We start from the raw sequence: 18,933 nt of genomic DNA, 5'->3' as shown, positions 1-18,933 counted from the left end.
TTGTCACATTATTGCGGTTACTTTACCCTAATTGTTTAATATATAATATGTGTATTGCATTTTGTTTTATTTTACTATACTCAATTCGTGTTTAACTTTAATTGACTTTTGAAATCGTATAACTAAATTATACTATAGGCTAAAGGCTGTATGACTTATATGATCCACCCTTCATATTGCTTGAATGTATATACATGCACACGTATTAACCAGTTAACACAGTTTTGTCACTCAAGCAGTACATGTAAGTAACTAAAAACTGTGTAAGAAAATGTGGTGTGCCAAAATATCATTCTAAATTTTTAACTTATTTATAATATAAGAAAATAGTTACTCGTTTCTCAAGCAACAGTTACCTCATTCTGTTTCCAAAATCTATCCAGTTGCTTCAGTAACAGTTTTCTTGTGTATCTTTAAGTTATTACCTGTATTATTGTCTAATCTTCATCTACATGTTCTCAACTTATTTACTACATTGTATGTTTATACAACTGTTACATAATAATATATGTAATGTTTTTGAAGGCATGGGAATTAAGGTTTGATAAAACTAATTATTAAGGGAGTGGATGATTTTGTTAGTGCTTTTATTCACTGAATGGGAAACTGTTAATTTAGGCCACACCAATTTAATTTCTTGGTTAACGGATTCGCCGCTTCATTTTTTCTGATTTGCAAATAAAAATCAAAATTCAGAATCGAGTGCAAAATGCTCATATTTTGCCCTGAACAGTTGAAAAAAGTCCTTTTCTTACTACTTGTTACAGTCATTCCATCTATCAATGCAATAGTATCATTAAAAGTTCAAAATTCATTCTTTAAATTTTGAACCAGCCTGGTGTGTTGACTTTATGGCTCCTATCATACCATTTTGGACCATAATAGGATGCCTAGGCCTGTTTTTATTTTTATTTTTTTTTCGCCCGTCCGCTCCATTATTTCTGTAGAAAAATCCGTTAACCAAGAAATTAAATTGGTGTGGCCTTAGTATAGATTGAAAGTGGGAATTCTATATTACGAGGTGCAAGGATTATGAGGAAATATTAGATTATGAATAAAGTCTCATTGCATAATATTGTATAAAAACTCATCTGTCTATGTTTGAATTGTTTGCATGTGATTTCAAAAGATTAACTTTCCAGCACAAAAAAATATCAATTTTGCACATGAAACAATTTCCTTTATGAAATCAAATTTGGGCTTATACAATGGAGTAAAGTCTCATATCGTTACATTTACAAACTAACTTTTCCTCGTGATAGTGATTTTTTTAAACATTTAATTTTCACATGAAAAAAGTTTGAAGTTCTTTTGTGCCTAAAGATATGCAAAATGTCTCATCCCAAGATACCTAAAATCTTTAAACAAGGAAGTCAGGTCACAGTATAACAGATGAGGAATGATAAAGTAATGTAAAATTTTGCGACCAAAAATGTTGTCAAACATTTCTTCACGCACAGAAGCCCGTTCCCCATCAGAACAATATGTCCAAAGTGCACTGAACATTGCCACGCCCACCCAACATCTGCTTGGAGATTGCAGACGACAGCAGTCTTTTCGTCTTCTTCTAAACAAAACAAAACTCCCGAAATTTGCCATGATGTTGCCTCAGACTTTTCAAAATTTTTTGCTTAAAATGACAAGGAAGAACTTAAGAAACAGCCTGACGGCAACTCACCTGATAAAACTGACGTTAAACAGCCTTCAAGGACGATTTTTGCCCGAGGTGTCCCTTCCAGTTCCAAGTCCCGTCGCCATCTTGATTCGCATCTCCCGGGTTCTATTTCGCAATGCACCATGGGTACCACCTGTTCTGTTCATAATGCATGAGCAAAATTCAATGTATCTAACGTTATATCTTTGTACTATAACAATTGTAAAATTCACACAGAGAAAAATGGCTAAAAAAAGTTCCAAGACAGAATTCGACTCCAGATATCTTACTGAGGGACGACTTCTGTGTACTAGATGTCAGTTAGTTTGAGGAATGAATCCACTCTACTATACTGTGTTACACATGTCTTAAACTTTGCTTATAATAACTGCAAGTAATAATTGCAGAATTCGCACAGAGAGAAAATAATAATGTTTCCATATTTTGCCATTCTTAAAAATCACTCCAGAATGATTTCAATGTAGTCAAGAATTGTCTCTGTATCTGTGATAACGTTTTTGTACTGCCGGAACATCTGTACTAATGCTCTCTGTAAATAACAATTGCAAAATTCACAGAGAGAAAAAATGTTTCCATAATTTGCCATACTTAAAAATTACTCCAGAATGATTTCCATATAGTCAATAATTGTCTCTGTGATAGCGTATTTGTAATGCCGGAACATTTGAACTAAAGCTTCTCTGTACATCTCGTATCTGAACGCGTAAAGAAGCGAGTCCGAGAACGTGTTAGTCAAAAGTACAATGTGCAGGACGTCCTGTGCCACAGTGAACGTAGACATCGTCACAACGTTCGAGAGAAAGAACATGAAAATCGGCGGCAGCCACGTGATCCAGTAGACCAAAAGGACGATTCCGAGTGTTTTTGTGGCTTTGAGCTTAGTTTCTAAAGCCTCTACCGGGACAGCGTCAGGGTTAGGGTTAGGAGTAAGGTTCCTGATGTTTTCCTGATGTCGTTGGGCCTCTCGGTAGATGAGGATGGCAAAGATGGTACTGATGATCATCATGGTCAGACAGACGACACTAGACACAGAAGCCTCCATAAGATCTGGTATACACGGGTAGATGCCTGTTGGGGCCGCCTGCATGAATGAATGAATGAATGAATGAATGAATGAATGAATGAATGAATCTTTATTTTCGTGTCTTGCGACCTTGACGTCGCTCAACCCATATGGGCTTATAAGACACCGGAACATAAACATGAGAATAAGTACAGAAATCATAGACACATAAATCCAAGTCCAAATCAAAGGTCAAATTAGATACATCAGATAAAGAACGTATTACAACGTCGTACATAACATAATTGGTACGTATACATAAAGTCAGAAGTACACAAAATCAAGTCAAAAGTACATTAAGTCAGCACAAAGGTACATTAAGATAACTGAACCTGCATGCCGTCTGCACCATGATACGTGGATACACGCACGGAACCGTTCCGTATAACTCCTACAAGCGGCGGCAACACGGAGACAAGAACGCACATCACCATGGACAACGCTATCCTCGGCCGCGACAACTTCTCTTCGAAAGTCATGGGACAGACGATCTGTATGTAGCGGCAAACCCAGAGACACAGCAGGAAAGAGTGGGCCAGGGAACCGACAACAAGGACGAAGAAAGCCTGGGTCTTGCAAGCGGCTCCGCTGAGAAAGGTCGCGTGTGTGGTGTTGTGGATACTCGATGGGACAAACAAGAGACAACTCGAGACGTCTGTAAGAGCCAAGGCCGCCAGGAAGAAGTTACCCGGCTCCTGAAAATAATAAAAAAAAGAGTTTACATTATTTATAGTATAATTTCTGTGGTATCAATTTCAAAGAAGGCATCTAGGTAATGATATAGACTAGAAAATTGTTATAATTTGTTACTCAGGCACCTGGATATGTTTAAAAACTCTCAACCTATCCAGTTGCTTGAGTAACACTTTTCTTGTTTATTCGTAACGAAAACTTCTAACAGGCAAAGGGCGAGACACTATTTCTTTAAATGGAAAATTTAAACATCTCGGCTCGCATCTGTACAGTATCTGAAAGAAAAGGTGCCGAGGCCATTACCATTACTTTCAGCCATCACGAGAAGACAGACTCTCAATGCTAACCCCGGCCACCCCAACTCCACAGCTTTGCCCAATTGAATTGCTGATAACTATACTTGACAGTGCATCCGGTCTATTTGAAATGCAAAGGTGAAAGAAAAAGAAGAAGGAATGTTGTGCCCAAGTAAATTGAGAGCGATAGCGGCGTTAGATCTACACAATAGATGCTTTGCGGAGAAACGGATAATTGGAGAATAAGGGTTAGGGTCAATCCTTGGCAGAGGTACAGAAGTGCCTAAGCCGTGCATTTAAAAGACCTTCTCTGCATTAAGCCACTTATGTGTAAAGTGGGTGTTTTTTGGATGAATGAGATCAGTTGCGTAAACCTGCTAATGATACTCATGGATTGCAAACATGCATGCCTTCAGATATGTTATGCAATACAACATCCTGTTTTGCGATTAGGGAAGGTTTCTGCCTCAAATCCGTCAATGGGAAGTGTATTTTCTTCTTCTTTTTACAAACATTTAAACTATCTATCTATCTATCGATCTCTATCCATCTGTCTATCTGTCTTTCTATCTATCTATCTATCCATCCATCAATATATCTATCTACTAGTATCTATCTATCCCTCGGCTTCTCTTACTCTCTCCCTGTCCTTGGTGCTGAACACCATCCACACGGTATAACACACCTGCCCTTTTTCTGGAACAAATGCGCACGGAAGCATGCACACGTACACACACGCACACACACACACACGCACACACACGCACACACACGCACACACACGCACACACACGCACACAAACGCACACACACATACGCTGCCAAAAATATCGCACCCTATGTCATATAGGTTTGAATAAAGGGGTGCAATACTAAATAGTAGTTAAATAAAAGGATGCAAAAAATTGAACGATTGTTCTCCTCAGACCTACGATGTAATTGCGACATCTTCTCGGAAAATAAAACATCGTAGGTGCATCGTACGATATCTGTGGAATGGACCTTACCTGCATGGTCTCCCTGGTCGCTTAATGTCAAACATATTACTTACACTCAGCACGTTAAAAACACCTGTCTTTTATCCTTACAACGGAAACGCACACACATAGAGAGAGAGAGAATTATATTAACTATATATAAACTACTGGAATGTGCTGCCAACGATCGTATTGCAAGCCATAGAGTTGAGGAAAAAAACGGGTGCAAAAACTGAACGATTGTACTCGTTTCTTCTCAAACCTACGATATCACGGAAAAAATCACCGTAGGTGGACCTTACCTGCATGGTCTCCCTGGTCGCTATAGTCGCCACCAGACAGCCGTTTCCCGCTATGGCCATCAGGAGGAAACAGACGAGTAGAAAGACGACGACATGTCGCCATGCCGGGTACAGTCCGCACAGACCACACAGGACGGGACTGAAGCTAGAAACTGTCGCTGTCGCGTTTCCCAGCGTGACATTTCGGCTGACGACTTCGCAGGCGGTGAAAGTGAAGTTGTCTAATGTTTCGAAACCTGCCATATCTGTATCTGTATAGCCGGTATAACCGCCCTTCGGCGTAACACACCAGCTTCTGTATCTGTATAGCCGGTATAACTAACTGCCCTTCGTCGTAACACACCAGCTTTGCAGGCACGTGGCGCGGCGGCAGCTGGCTACAGTATACCGAACGACCTGTTACACCTAACCTCTATCTCCCTATGTCTGATGGATCCTCAGGTAAAAGTGACTAGTGAAAATAATCTCGACCCAGGTCAGCTTACTGCAGAGCTAATCTCCCACCGATCGTGACAGAGAAGGCAGGCGATACGTACAGTACTTACAGGGAAATTCTCCTAGACTTTTCGACAGGTACAATGAACAGTAGACGTCGAGAGGGAAGCCCAGAACCGAGCTGGATGGAGGAGGATCATGGGTGGCCTCCACGGTGAGCGACAACAGCCGGGATTCAAACTCGCAACCTGTTGGTCCAGAGCACAGTTACAGTGGCTAACCAGCTCTTTTTATAAAGACAGTCACATGACACGCTGGCTCTAGAGCTTTTATATTTTCTATATATATATCACTCCCGCACGGAAAGGTCTCCACGTGTGACATAACTAATCTGCACAATTCAAGGCGACTATCGTACAGCTATCTCGAATTTGAGTTTTGAATTTTGCCCCAGGATATGATCTGGATAACAAAACCTTAGCATTCATTCGCACACGTAATTACTGCAGATCTGTGTCTCTTACATAATAATAGAGTTTGAATGTTGAATCTTCTTACTCTAACGGGATGTACGCCGTATGAAGTATAAATCTCTCAGTTCCAGAGTTTAAAAGGAAGCTGTGCAAAGAAAATCTTGCCAGTACCACTCGACCACATCAGAACAAACAGTCAGTCGAAAACGGAGATGGGTTGTTTTGACATGTTGCCATTTAGTCTGGTTCTCCAGTTGAAAATAGAGACTGTCAAGGCCGTGATTTGGAATGGAAGATTATCTTCATTTGTACTTTCCCTCAGGATAGAACATCTCTTTTCATCGGCATAATTGCAATTACCGAGTCTGAAGAAATTGACGTAGACTTTTATCTTTAAAGCCCCCGTGCATTATCTTCATGCATTTGATGTCCTTGATTCTGTTCATGCATTTCTCCACTGGCTGTCATTGCATGTCTGGGGGTTAAATTTGAATTGAATTTAACTCATATTCGATTCGATTCCTATAGAAAGATAGGATAGATGTCAGACTGCTCCCAACCTTCAGCCAACCTTGGTTGGTGGTTTGGGTGAAGATTCTAAATGTGTGACAGGGGCTAAAACGAAGGGACTACTAAATAACCATGGAAAAATTCTAAGCACATGCTATTCAATGACCCTCATCTCGCCTCATATTAAGATGGTGCCTAGTGAGAAGAAAGAGGAGTTAAGGATCCATCTAAATTAGATCACTTCAGTTCATACGCAGGATGAAACTTTCATGTGCAGTGAAAGTCTTTACTGACGTCAACAAAATTTCATATCCATACTCACTGCCGCCAAGGGTGGTTATCTACTATCAGCTAGATCGTGTTCTGTACGTGTTAAATCAGCGGAGCAAATTAAAAAAACTGTACAAGCACTGTGTCTAGTCGATGAGCTTTGATTGTTACCAACTTTCAATTACAGTAATGCCTGGCCTTGTAAGTAGCGTTGTGCATGGTGTGTGAGTGTGTAGGTGTCTAGCCTCCTTCGCAGAATTTTTAGAGCAGCGACGCTTATTTTTTGAGGGGGGCACTGATACCTTTTTTTTCCACGGGCTAAGGTTCTATAATGCCGCAGGGGGACTTATGCCTACATGTATCTATGAATGAATGAATGAATAAAACCTCCGAAAAGAAGCCGCCGCTCTAAGGCTTTCGCAGAAAAAACGCTGCAGATAGAAGTCTGTGCAGGAGGCCAGGGATTCTAGCCGTGTTATACCGTTTGAAGAAAGTGAAAGTGATCTCGAACCAGTTTAGCTCATTGAAGAGCTACTCTTCCACTGGTCGTGACAGAGAAGACAGACGCTATGTACATTATTTACAGGTTCATTGTACCGGGGAAATTCCCCTAGCTCTTTTCGACAAGCACAATGAACAGTGGACCACAGTTAACGTCCCGTCCGAAGGACTGCGACCCTAAACAGTAGCGTGCATGTCGGGTGAGCAACATCAGCCGGGATTCGAACTCCCAACCTCTTAGTTCAGAGGCAGGATCGCTAACCACTGGACTACGCACGCTACCCGAAGGCCGCTATAGACTCCGTCAGAAGCAAAGTGAACTCCTATGGCCGGCTAATTTCCCCTGGCGTATACGCTCAGTCCATTTGGCCAAGTTTGGCAAGGCGAAAGCCACACCTCGAGCACGTTAAAGATCTCACAGCACTTATCGCAAAGAGCAGGGGTCATTCTGGTGTGAGTGGTTCAATCAAACATTACAGTCTGACCTTACGTGGCTTGTAATGTACAAAACTGGTGTGTTACGCCTAAAGGCGGTTTACTGCTTATGCGAAACAAACTTTCAAACAAAAGACTTTAAAATAAAAAGTCGAAACCGGTAAACAGTTAGTCTCAGCCATCATCCTTCGGACGAATCCTTGACCGCGAAAAACAAACAAACAAACAAACAAACAAACAAACAAACAATTCTTTCGAGTCTGGTGGGGACCAGCCATTCTTCTAACTACCTTTCATTACAATAGAAATGAAATCACCCACTTGCGTCGCGTCCAACGTTAATACGTTATCTATTATCTAAACATTGTTTGCTCTTCATGCATCTAAAAACAGTATCAGAATTGAGCGCTGCGTCACATCACAGGGACCCCTCTTAAGAAAAATGGAACGCGCCATTTCCTGCCCCACTATTTATCGTTCTAACAACTGCTACTAAACGTCGCCACCAGAATAGTCTGTGACGAACATCGTCACCAAACCGGCAACATGAAAACATTGGCCACACTTGTGTTTCTGTGGACGGCGCAGACTGTTTGGTGTTACGACGACACGAACTTTGTGGCAGCCGTGTACGAACATGCGGTAACGTGGGCGTCTGACCCAGGCCAACCCCCAACCCGACAAGAGGCGCTGGACTTCATGAAACCAAACCTGGATGTCTACCAAGTTCAAACAAGAGAGGCCAAGTGGCGGGTAGGATCATGACTTCTCGCTTAATAATGTTTTAGAGGGAATGTTCAGAAAGTCCATTAGTAGTATGCCTTTGGGTACAACCCTAATACGTTTTCTAAATGCAGTCTCATGTCTTTCCTTTTTCTTGAGTTTCTTTACCATTGAATCTTGGACAAAACTCAATTACGGCGCGCTCACATGCGACATAGGACGTCGTAGCATGATTTTGATGCCGTGGAATTTTTAAGCAGGCTGTTAGGCTGAACCAACCGCCAAAAAAGATCTAAGGCAGCCTTTTCCGCAATAAACCAGCCGAATTTCGCAGGACAAATGCATGGCCATATTAAGAATTTCCTCAGTTGGCACTCGTATGATGATCATACGACGTATATGACCTAGCGGACGTTGACCTGCCTCCTCATCCTTGCTATCAGCAGTTTTGTTTGCTTACAACCTTGTAAGGCACGGAGACGGAGACTCGGAAAGTCGGTGTAAAAGAAGGATAAACAGGCGCAAAACAAAAACAAACAAAAAAAGAAGTAACGAATATAAGTAACTTATAAGCCAGAGCTATTGGCAAAATGTATTCACAGAGTAGCGCGTTTGCCTGTCATGTATACGTTTATTTAGTGTTATATAATATTGAAATGACCCTTAGCGAAGGTTGCTTTTCGGCAAACAAAGCGTACTTACCGCTGGCACAGTTTGCTTACTCACTGTGATAAAATATAACCTTTTGGCCAAAGTGCGACATAGATGTATTGGTGTTGCAACACTTTGTGTTAATTGTCTCATAAATATCTTCCAACCTCTCTTTTCTGCTTCAAGTTAGGAGTTTTCTGTTTGCTTTTTATTGGGGTAGCAACACTTTGTGTTAACTGTCTCATATCATAAATATCTTCAAGCTCTTTTTTCTGTTTCAAGTTAAGCGTTTTGTTTTTACTTTTTATTGGTGTACCAACACTTTGTGTTAATTGTCTCATAAATATCTTCAAGCTCTTTTTTCTGTTACAAGTTAAAAGTTTTGTGTTTGTTTTTCCCATAGGGTGCGGACATAATAGTGTTCCCCGAGGACGGAATTTACGGATTCCAATCACGAGACGACTTATATCCGTACTTGGAGACGATCCCCGACCCGGAGAGGATCGTATGGAACCCTTGCGACGATCCCGGCCGCTTCAACGACACCCAAGTCCAGCGTGAGCTCAGCTGCATGGCCAAAGAAAACGACATCTACGTTGTCGCGAACTTCGGCGACAAGCAGTTTTGCCAAGTTTCTGAAGACAGTTCCTGTCCTACTGACGGTAGATACCAGTTTAACACGGACGTGGTCTTCGATAATGAGGGCACACTAGTCGCCAGGTAAGTTTGATAAACACTTCATAGTCCTCTACAATATTATCGCTCCATTCTTCGTCACCAGTTCTTGTGCCTTACAATGTTATTGTCGATTTTAATTACTTGTCTGTCAATTTTACAGTGACTTGTTTTATAACTCTATCATCGCTGACTAGAATATATGTATACGTGATAGATAAGTTTACAATTTAGTATGTATTTGCAGTAGTATGAAGATCTGACTGTATTTGTAAACAAGCCTGACAATTCGGCCTTCCAGCTGCAACTGGGCTGTAATTTTAGTAAAAGGTTGAACTTTATTCCAACACACAATTGTACAGGGATAAAATTTTCAGCGACCACTGTCGCCTTCATCAGGATAATTAATGACTAATCACTTCACAACGTGATCTCGCGAGAATTACGGTTTACAAACACGTGACCTTATCTTACAGACCTGGTCTGTAATTTTCTTAGTAATTGAATAAACCATTTTACAGGTACCACAAGGAGCACCTGTTCATGAGCGAACTCCAGTTCAACCGCCCGCCGTCAGTGGAGTTCACAACTTTCCAGACCCCGTTCGGAAGTTCGGCGTCTTCGCCTGTTTCGATGTCCTGTTCCGCGACCCTGCTGTTGGTTTGGTGGAAGACTACGGCGTGGACACGATCGTGTTTCCGACGGCATGGATGGACGTTTTGCCGCTTTTCGTGTCCGTGGAATTCCACCAAGCCTGGGCTATGGGCATGGGCGTCAACTTCCTGTCCGCTAACACGCACGTTATCGAGAGACGTATGACCGGAAGTACTATCTCAACCCCTTCCGGTGCCGTTAGCTACTATCACGACATGAGCTCCACCGAAGGAAAGCTATTGGTCGCAGAAATCCCCATCAAACCAATGAAAAGGGCCGTTACGTCGACGGAGCTACCAATCACAGAGCACGACACAGCGTTTGTTTCTGACTTGTTCGGCGACCCTTTCACTTTCGTTGAGCTGCAGAAGGAAAGCGATTACGTCATTGTCTGTCAAAATGACTTGTGTTGTAGCCTGAATTACACAAAATCGGGAAGCACGTCGGAAATCTACGCTTTCGGTGTCTTTGATGACCTTCACACGAATGAAGGTCAATACTACCTACAGATTTGCGCACTCGTCAAGTGCGCCAACTCGTCACGTGACAGCTGCGGCCAGCCAACCAGCGACGCGCAGACGACATTCTCGCACCTCCAGTTGGCGGGAAACTTCAAGTTCCCTCACGTCTTCCCAGAGGTTCTGACGAAGGGTGTTGGAATGGACCTTGCAGTGGGTGAATGGAGTTACCAGGACGGTGCCTTAGTAAGCACATCCGGGATCTCCACGCCTCTACTTTCTGCCGCTCTATTCGGAAGGGTGTACGAAAGGGATGACGGGAAATTCAGGCATGCAAGTGGCGCGAAGCAGCTCTGCCCTTACTCCCTTCTGCTGTTCATCTTGTTTTCTGTTTTACAGGGCACTTTAGTCGAATGATTGTACATGTAACTGTACAAGGAAAACGGCTCCGCACCTGAGGCGTCGCCAAAAAGGCACCTCATGCACGAGGTCGTGCTTAGCGAAACAGTTCTCTAATTTTTAACTACAATGTGTGTGTGTGTTCATGTGTGTGTGTGTGTGTGTGTGTGTGTGTGTGTGTGTGTGTGTGTGTGTGTGTGTGTGTGTGTGTGTGTGTGTGTGTGTGTGTGTGTGTGTGTGTGTGTGTGTGTGTGTGTGTGTATGTGTGTGTGTGTGTGTGTGTGTTTGCTTAGTAAGGATAAAGGACAGGTGTGTTTAACATACTGAGCATAAATAGTATGTTAGTATGCTTGACTGTCAGTGAATGGAGTTCAGCTTCAAACGCAATGAGAAAAAGACACTGTCAGAGAAGCCCTGGGGCTCAAAGGACAGGTATGTTTGACGTGTGTTTGCGTGGAGAGTATCGTAGTGAAGAGGCGATGTGCCTTCAAGAGGTCAACAGAGGACATGGTCATGGTAGGTACGGCTACAAACCTAGCTGAAACGCTATCTAACGGTTGTTTCTTGAATCACACCCAGTCATACAGTTAGAAATATTGTTACGCTCACCAAGGATATGTTGTCAAATGTTCACATGTAGTTATTCTAAAGTAGTCTCACCTCGTCTTTCTTTCTATTGAATGATTAAACGTTTTTTAAACAACGTTTTGCTTGTTTTGTTATATTTTATATCATACTTTATAGCATACCAAATTGCCCGGACATGAAATTTAACACTAGCATAACGCAAACATACGTCCGAACACGATAGTGTTATGTTTGTTTGTTTGATGTCACTTCACTTCAAAAGGACGTACATATGCGTACAGTAGATATTCGGGACCCCCATTTCAGCACCAAGGACATCGCCAGTGGACGGACTTTTACTATAAACCGGCCACTGCCAACGTTACCCGCTCTTGGGAATCTTGGAGTGGTGCGCGGAAGTACATCACTTCAATAGCACCTACGAATTTGCACAGTACATATTAGAGACCCCCATTTCAGCACCAAGGACATCGCCAGTGGACGGACTAGTATTACTGTACTGCGGCCGTTGCTAACGTTACACGCTTTTGGGAGGCTTAGGGCCGTGCGCGGAGTATAGCACTTCAATAGCACCTACACACGTGTACAGTAGATATTAGGGACCCCCCATTTCAGCACCAAGGACATCGCCAGTGTGCGCACCACCGCTGTACTCCGGCCGTGGCGCTATCGATACTCGGAGCGGCAAGCGGACGCCGTGTCAAGCCTGGAAAAATGTTTGCCAGACCTTATAACGAATATACATGTACAGTAGGGACTAGGGACCCCCATTTCAGCACCAAGGACATCGCCAGTAGACGCACCACCTCTGTACTCCGGCCGTGGCACTATCGATACTCGGAGCGGCAAGCGGACGCCGTGTCAAGCACGGAAAAATGTTTGGCAGACCTTATAATGTATAAACATTTACAGTAGGGACTAGGGATCCACATTTAAGCACCAAGGACATCGCCAGTAGGCGCACCATCGCTGTACCTAAGCGTACCCATATCACTACGTCTTTGAAGAACTGTTTGGTAGAACTGTTTGGTAGTATCAAATAGTATGCATACTTCAATATTCACCTTACATTCCTGGAAAACCACATTATTGTTGAGCTGCACGTATGACGTGTAAGGTAAAGGTGGATTACATTTATAATCTCACTCCTGTTACAGCGAAAATTAAAGATAGATATAATTCTGTTCTCAGATAAACGAGATTGAAACCTTACGTGGGTTATATTGTGTATTGTTGTCACATATACGGTAGCACCTACGAGACCTTGGGCCTCGCCAATTCAATTTGTTGAATCTCGGATTCATCCCCCTATTTTTGACTAATTTGCAAACATAAAAAAACATATTCGTGTACCATTCAGATATTAAACCTAAATGCTCTTATTGTGGCCACAACAATTGAAGACACCCTTGTTCAGCTCTTGCATTTTTCCCATTTATCAATGCAGTGATTTTATCAATAAAAGTTTCATTCTTTGAATTAAACACCAGCGCAGTATGGTCACTTATTGGCTCCTTTGGTAATATGTAGGATATCAAAAGATGCCTAGGACTGTTTTCATGCCCGCCTACTTCATAGGTTTCCAAACATCCGAGAACCAACAATCTGGGGTGGCCTTAGTTTAACCGTGATCGCTAATGGACCTTGCCTTTATTACTGATATAGTATTACTTTATCACTTAGTGCATTATTGCATTTTTTATACATTGGAGTAATTCAAGAGATTCTTACTGCGCCGGCAGCCAAATGACTTCTAGCACGATTACATCTGTCAAATAGACTTAAGTTGCCACTTTCCAAACATGGTACACATAGACACGCTATCATGGATACAAGGCCCGAAAGCAACATGTGTTCTTTGCCACTATTCAACAGAGATGTGCGTGTGGTAAGACTATCGCCGAGCTAAGTTTTTTTTTCTTTCTTTTTAATGTTTTCACTTTTTTGTTTCCTACCACAAGAAAATTCAAAGTGATTTCTTGCCGGGAAATGATCTAATTGATTTCAGAAGTAAAGTATTTATCAAAATCGTTACAAAGTATTGTTTTTTTTATCAGATAAAGTACGTTGGCGTACCCATGCATGTTCAGAATACTTATGCTGACTGCACAACTAGACAAATAAACAAAATCATAAGTAAGCACAAAATGAATTTGTAAAAATCACAATATATCATTAACTAATGCATTAAAAAAAGATTGTATAACAACGTGGTTTTGACAGCGCAAATCCACCCACCCATACAATGCCGATAGATTTAATGGTAGACTAAACATAAATGTAGAGAAAAACCAGGATTTTTTTGTAGTGGCGATAAAATTATTCATTAAAAGTCCGCGTCTACATACATGTGCCCACCCTTTTTCGCGAGTCACGACGCGTTGTTTTACATGGAATCATGTATTATGTATGCTCCTATTGGCTATGCGCTTGTGTGGTGATAAATACTGGAGCCTAACGCTGTACACGTTCCGTCAGGGGTCGGCAGTTCCTCAAGAATGTTCGCTGTGCGGCGTGGTTCTCAATTCTTCCCTGTACCACCCTCTATACTGTCTCAACAACACTCCTGAGACACCTAAGAGGTAAGAACGTTTTTCTTTTCTCGCTCTTTGCAGTTGAGTTTTCATGTTTCAATCTCCCAATGTCAGTAAGATTGCAAACTGACGGAATTCTTGGGGTGGTTTTCCATGTGATGTAAAAAAAAAATTAGCTATTTTCTTGTGTAAAACAATGTCTACGATCCTTGCAATTGTTGACGGCCTGGTCTAAATTATACAACACCAGAATCGTAAGACAGCCTGGCCTGACGAATGTATCCAGGCCCTGCTAGGTTCGACGTAAGGTTGCAAACTGTGAGAATTCCTGTGATAGTCGTGCAAAATTCTTACGGAAACAAATGTCTACGATCTTTGTCGGCGGTCGGTTCTGTAACAGTCTGCTCGAAAATGCGTAATTGTAAGAATTATACGAATGTATCCAGGCCCTATCTAAAGGAACGCCAAAGATTGTTGTTGTGGCGGCGTGTTCAAAGTCAGACACAAGTCGTCAGAACTCGGGGGCGGGCTGTTCTAAACACACGGACAGACTAATCTTACACGTCTGCAACAGGCGTTATTATTATATAATTGTAAACAAGGCGCTTAAAAGGTAGGTTTTAACTACGATACTACACCTTATTTCTGTATCTGTATCTATATAGCCGGTATAACCGCCTTTCGGCATAACACACCAGCTTCTATATCTGTATAGCCGGTATAACCGCCCTTCTGCGTAACACACCAGCTTCGCAGGCACGCGGCGCGGTGGCAGCTGACTACATTACACCGATCGACTTGTTACACCTAACCCTTGAACATCTAACTGTAGACATTGTTTGAAGCTATCTAATGACAATGCCCTTACTGTACTTGGTGACAGCGAGTTCCACTCTGCGAAGTTATAGGAAAGAATGAATTCTTGAACACCTCAATCCTTCACGGGTTGATAACTCTGGTACTTGAAGACATGGCTATTTCTTGCTCTCTTCTGGGCTGGTATTAGGTACTTACTCGTTGGGACGTCCACCAGTTTATTAGTCATTTTGTATATTTACAGTCTGAATTTTCTCGCTTATCTATCGGTAACTGGTGTGGACAGGAGCAAGACGAATTTGTGTGGCTCTAGGTGGACAAGTAGGAAAGTGAGCTCTAATATCGGTAATTTATCGTCTACAAAGGCACACAACAAGTACTTGCCGGTAGCAAGTAAAGTTTCATAACGCACTGTGATACACGCGCTGAAACATCCATTTTTCACCACTGTGGGCTTTAGGTTGAATTTACGATTCTGCAATGGTTCAAACAAACCAACAATGAAACCATGAAAAGGTACAATAATCCTACAACAATGAATTTTGAACTTTTAATCGAAGTACTGCATTGTTAGATGAGAAAACTGTAACAACTAGGAAGACAAGGACTATCATCAACTGTTTGAGCCAAATTTAGCATTTTTGAGTTGATTCAGAATCTGAATTCTTTTTTGCACATCAGAAAAAAATGGATTGAAGCGGGCAAATCCAAGAACCAATTCATAAAATTGGTGTGGCCTCATGATAGATGTGAGAAGACAGGGGGATACAGAAATGGTTCAACACTTCCTGGAAATTTCTGTTTATAGAAATCCAGACAAATTGGAAGCTTGGTGCTGTTTCCTGAATACAATCCTGGTGCAGTAAGCTCTGTTTATCAGGGATTCAGAACTAAAACTGTGCACAGACAGCGGGAATGTGATAGGATAGCTGCTTGTACAGTCATTTCTCATATATAATGGTTTGGTAGATAGTAGGTACAATGTAATACTATATAATAGCACTTTTATACACCCAGAAATGGAGCTGTGCACCTAATTTTTGCTTGTGGGTGCACCTATACATTACTACTAGATATTTGTGTATGGCCACAGCAAGTAATTTTTATGGATGACATCTGCGTGCATTCATTTTTGCCTTATTCTGGGAAAAAATTGTGTTGCCCTCTGACAATGGTCAACATGCCAAAAATAGGCAAAGATTTGTATTTGCCATACCAGACCTAAAACTGTGCAGCAGACAGCAGGAATGTGATAGGATAGCTGCTTGTAGAGGCATTTGTCAAACATAATGGTTTGGTAGATAGTAGCCTGGGTACCATCCGGATTTTCGCTCCGCAACGCTCGAAAAAATAGAGCGTTGCGGAGCAAAAATCCAGATGGTACCCAGGCTAGGTAGATAGGGCCTCGGAAAAAAAATGTTGTGTTTCCTATTTCGCGACCGACCCTAGAAAATACTGCCTTTTTTGTCCCCGTTTTTAATTGGGGTATAACAAAATTTAAAAAAAAAAGAAGGAAAACTGGACAAGAGAGACAGGAGGTTTCTTAACTATTTTCTTTTTTTAAAAACTTTTCGACGTTACTGAGACATAGACAAAGGAAAGGGGACAGAAAAAGGATGTGCTAAGCTACCTACGACAGGTCACTGTCCAAGTGCTAGCCTTTCTTGTCCCACCCCTGATAGACTTCATGTTCTAGTTCTAGTTCTATACAATGCTGGACAATGCCCCTCTCAGGGTGTAACGTACAGGGGGTTAATGCCCTGATGCAACCGGTGATGGTGATGGTGCAAAAACAAAATAGTGAGGCAATAATATCATGTCAAAATGTGTGGTGCACTTATACGTACAAAATCAAAGGTACGAAACCAAAAATCAAAACCACAGGGCATTCCTGAAAAGCAGTGTTTTTAAATAGCATTGAGGTCTCTACCCTGTTTATAAATAAAACAGAAATAAAATAGAATAAATAAAATAAAAAGAAAATGTGATGCTGTGGTTATGTACAAAGTAGTCGCCCATATGGCTAAATGTGGCTAATGTGTGGCGCTAGGGAGGCCAATTTATTAGTACTTGGTCACCCCAGCTTTGAACTGATCAATTGATGCTGCACTAACTAGATTACCTTGCAGGCCATTCCACTCTATTAAGGTCCTTGGAAAGTAGCTACCTCTGCAAGTTTAAATGCAGGAAAGTGTGGGAAAAAGTAGGTGGTGTCCTCTTGTGTTGTTGTTTCTTGTGAGGATGGTGTATAATGGTATAGCAATGAGGTTGTTTATTGCCTTATACATTAATGTTAAACGTTGAAGTTGTCTGCGTTGTTGTAATGTTTGCCACCCGAGGGCCTGTAGTTACGTGAGTGCTGTATTCCTGACTGTGTATTATGTAGAATCTAGTTAGAAATCTAGCCGCCTTCCTTTGCACCGTTCATATATTGTGTTCCATGCCTAAGATTTACAATCATGTAACTTTTTTTCTAATCAGTGCAGAGTGAACCTGATCTTAACATCGTATAACGATGATCTTCGGTTCAATATGTCACATCAATTCCCCTTGCTTGATTACACATACATACCCTTTTCAAATACATTGTACATTATACATAATACATAATTACATGGTACATTATTGTCAAAAAGTAGAAAATCTCTAGGAGGAATTCAACAAGAATCTGTTTACTGCAGTCTTGAACTTAGTCATGTTAGGACTGTCAGGGAAAACCGAGGCTGGTAAGGAGTTCCACAGCCTGCTAGTCCTTGGTACATATGAGGACATGTGAAGCTGAGTGTTGGATCTTGGCACTTTAACAAAGTAAGGGTGCCCACTTGTAGTTGAGCGAGTTACTCGCGTTCCAGATACTTTGGTCGGCAGAATTCTAGTGAGTTCCTCTGGGGGTTGCAGGAAGACGTGCCGGTAAAAGGTACTCAGACTGGCTACTTCTATGATTGAAAAGTCCCTAACCACTGATCCTGCAATATTCCCACTTGTTGTAAGCAGTTTTACCAGCTGAAAATCTCTTAAACTATCTCAGTAGACTACTTGATTGTCATTACCTTCTATGATTGATCATAAGCACTTAATGTCCCTAACCACTGATCCAGCATTTAGGAAGAACAAGTTAAACTTATTCAATGGCTCAACTGTACCTTAAAATCAATTTTATTCATACTCAATTTTTACACTTTTTGTAAGCAGTTTTACCAGCTGAAAATCTCTTAAACTATCTCTCAGTAGACTACTTGATTGTCATTACCTTCTATGATTGATCATAAGCACTTAATGTCCCTAACCACTGATCCAGCATTTAGGAAGAACAAGTTAAACTTATTCAATGGCCCAACTGTACCTTAAAATCAATATTCATACTCAATTTCTACACTTTTTGTAACCAGTTTTACCAGCTGAAAATCACTTAATCTATCTCGGTAGACTTCTTGATTGTCATATATAATATTACCTTCCATGATTGATCATAAGCACTTAGTGTCCCTAACCAGTGATCATATATTGCCTCCAACAGTCCATACAGACCGTGGGTGGTAAAATTGTAATTGATAACAGCCCTACAGCGTCTGAGCCATGGCTGAACAGTCCTGTATGAGAATGACAGTTTCTGCCATATAGGAGGGCCTGCAAGGGGGGGTCCCGACAACGCTCTACGCTGAATTCGGAAACCTCTCGATTACACTTTATGATAAATTCCAAGTGGCTACAACGCATTACGTAGAATTAAAATGGCGAATACGCTCTATGCAAAATGCGAAGAGCTGTCTGTCTAAGCTCTACGTAGACTTAAAACGGCCGATTA

General features: G+C 41.6%; 2 protein-coding genes across 2 annotated transcripts; one reads left to right on the top strand and one right to left on the bottom strand.

Moving 5' to 3' along the window:
• Positions 1–2,268: 2,268 nt before the first annotated feature.
• Positions 2,269–5,249, bottom strand: LOC109461690 (trace amine-associated receptor 9-like). The gene is made up of 3 exons (XM_019758073.1): positions 5,007–5,249; positions 3,071–3,433; positions 2,269–2,756 (listed from the first exon to the last, which is right to left on the bottom strand). The coding sequence occupies exons 1-3, from the start codon at positions 5,247–5,249 to the stop codon at positions 2,271–2,273; spliced, it is 1,092 nt and encodes a 363-aa protein (XP_019613632.1). The 3' UTR covers positions 2,269–2,270.
• A 2,817-nt stretch (positions 5,250–8,066) lies between these two features.
• LOC109461734 (pantetheinase-like) lies at positions 8,067–11,893 on the top strand. Its single transcript, XM_019758124.1, is given in 4 exon segments — positions 8,067–8,383; positions 9,408–9,724; positions 10,201–10,286; positions 10,289–11,893. Coding segments are annotated over 4 exon segments (1,530 nt in total). The 5' UTR covers positions 8,067–8,176; the 3' UTR covers positions 11,209–11,893.
• The last annotated feature ends 7,040 nt before the right edge of the window (positions 11,894–18,933 follow it).

This window comes from Branchiostoma belcheri, unplaced genomic scaffold, assembly GCF_001625305.1.
Source record: "Branchiostoma belcheri isolate BF01 breed outbred unplaced genomic scaffold, Haploidv18h27 scaffold95, whole genome shotgun sequence".
Classification (NCBI taxonomy): domain Eukaryota; kingdom Metazoa; phylum Chordata; class Leptocardii; order Amphioxiformes; family Branchiostomatidae; genus Branchiostoma; species Branchiostoma belcheri.
Note: the sequence above shows the minus strand (reverse complement) of the source record. Positions and strands in the feature narration are given on the sequence as shown.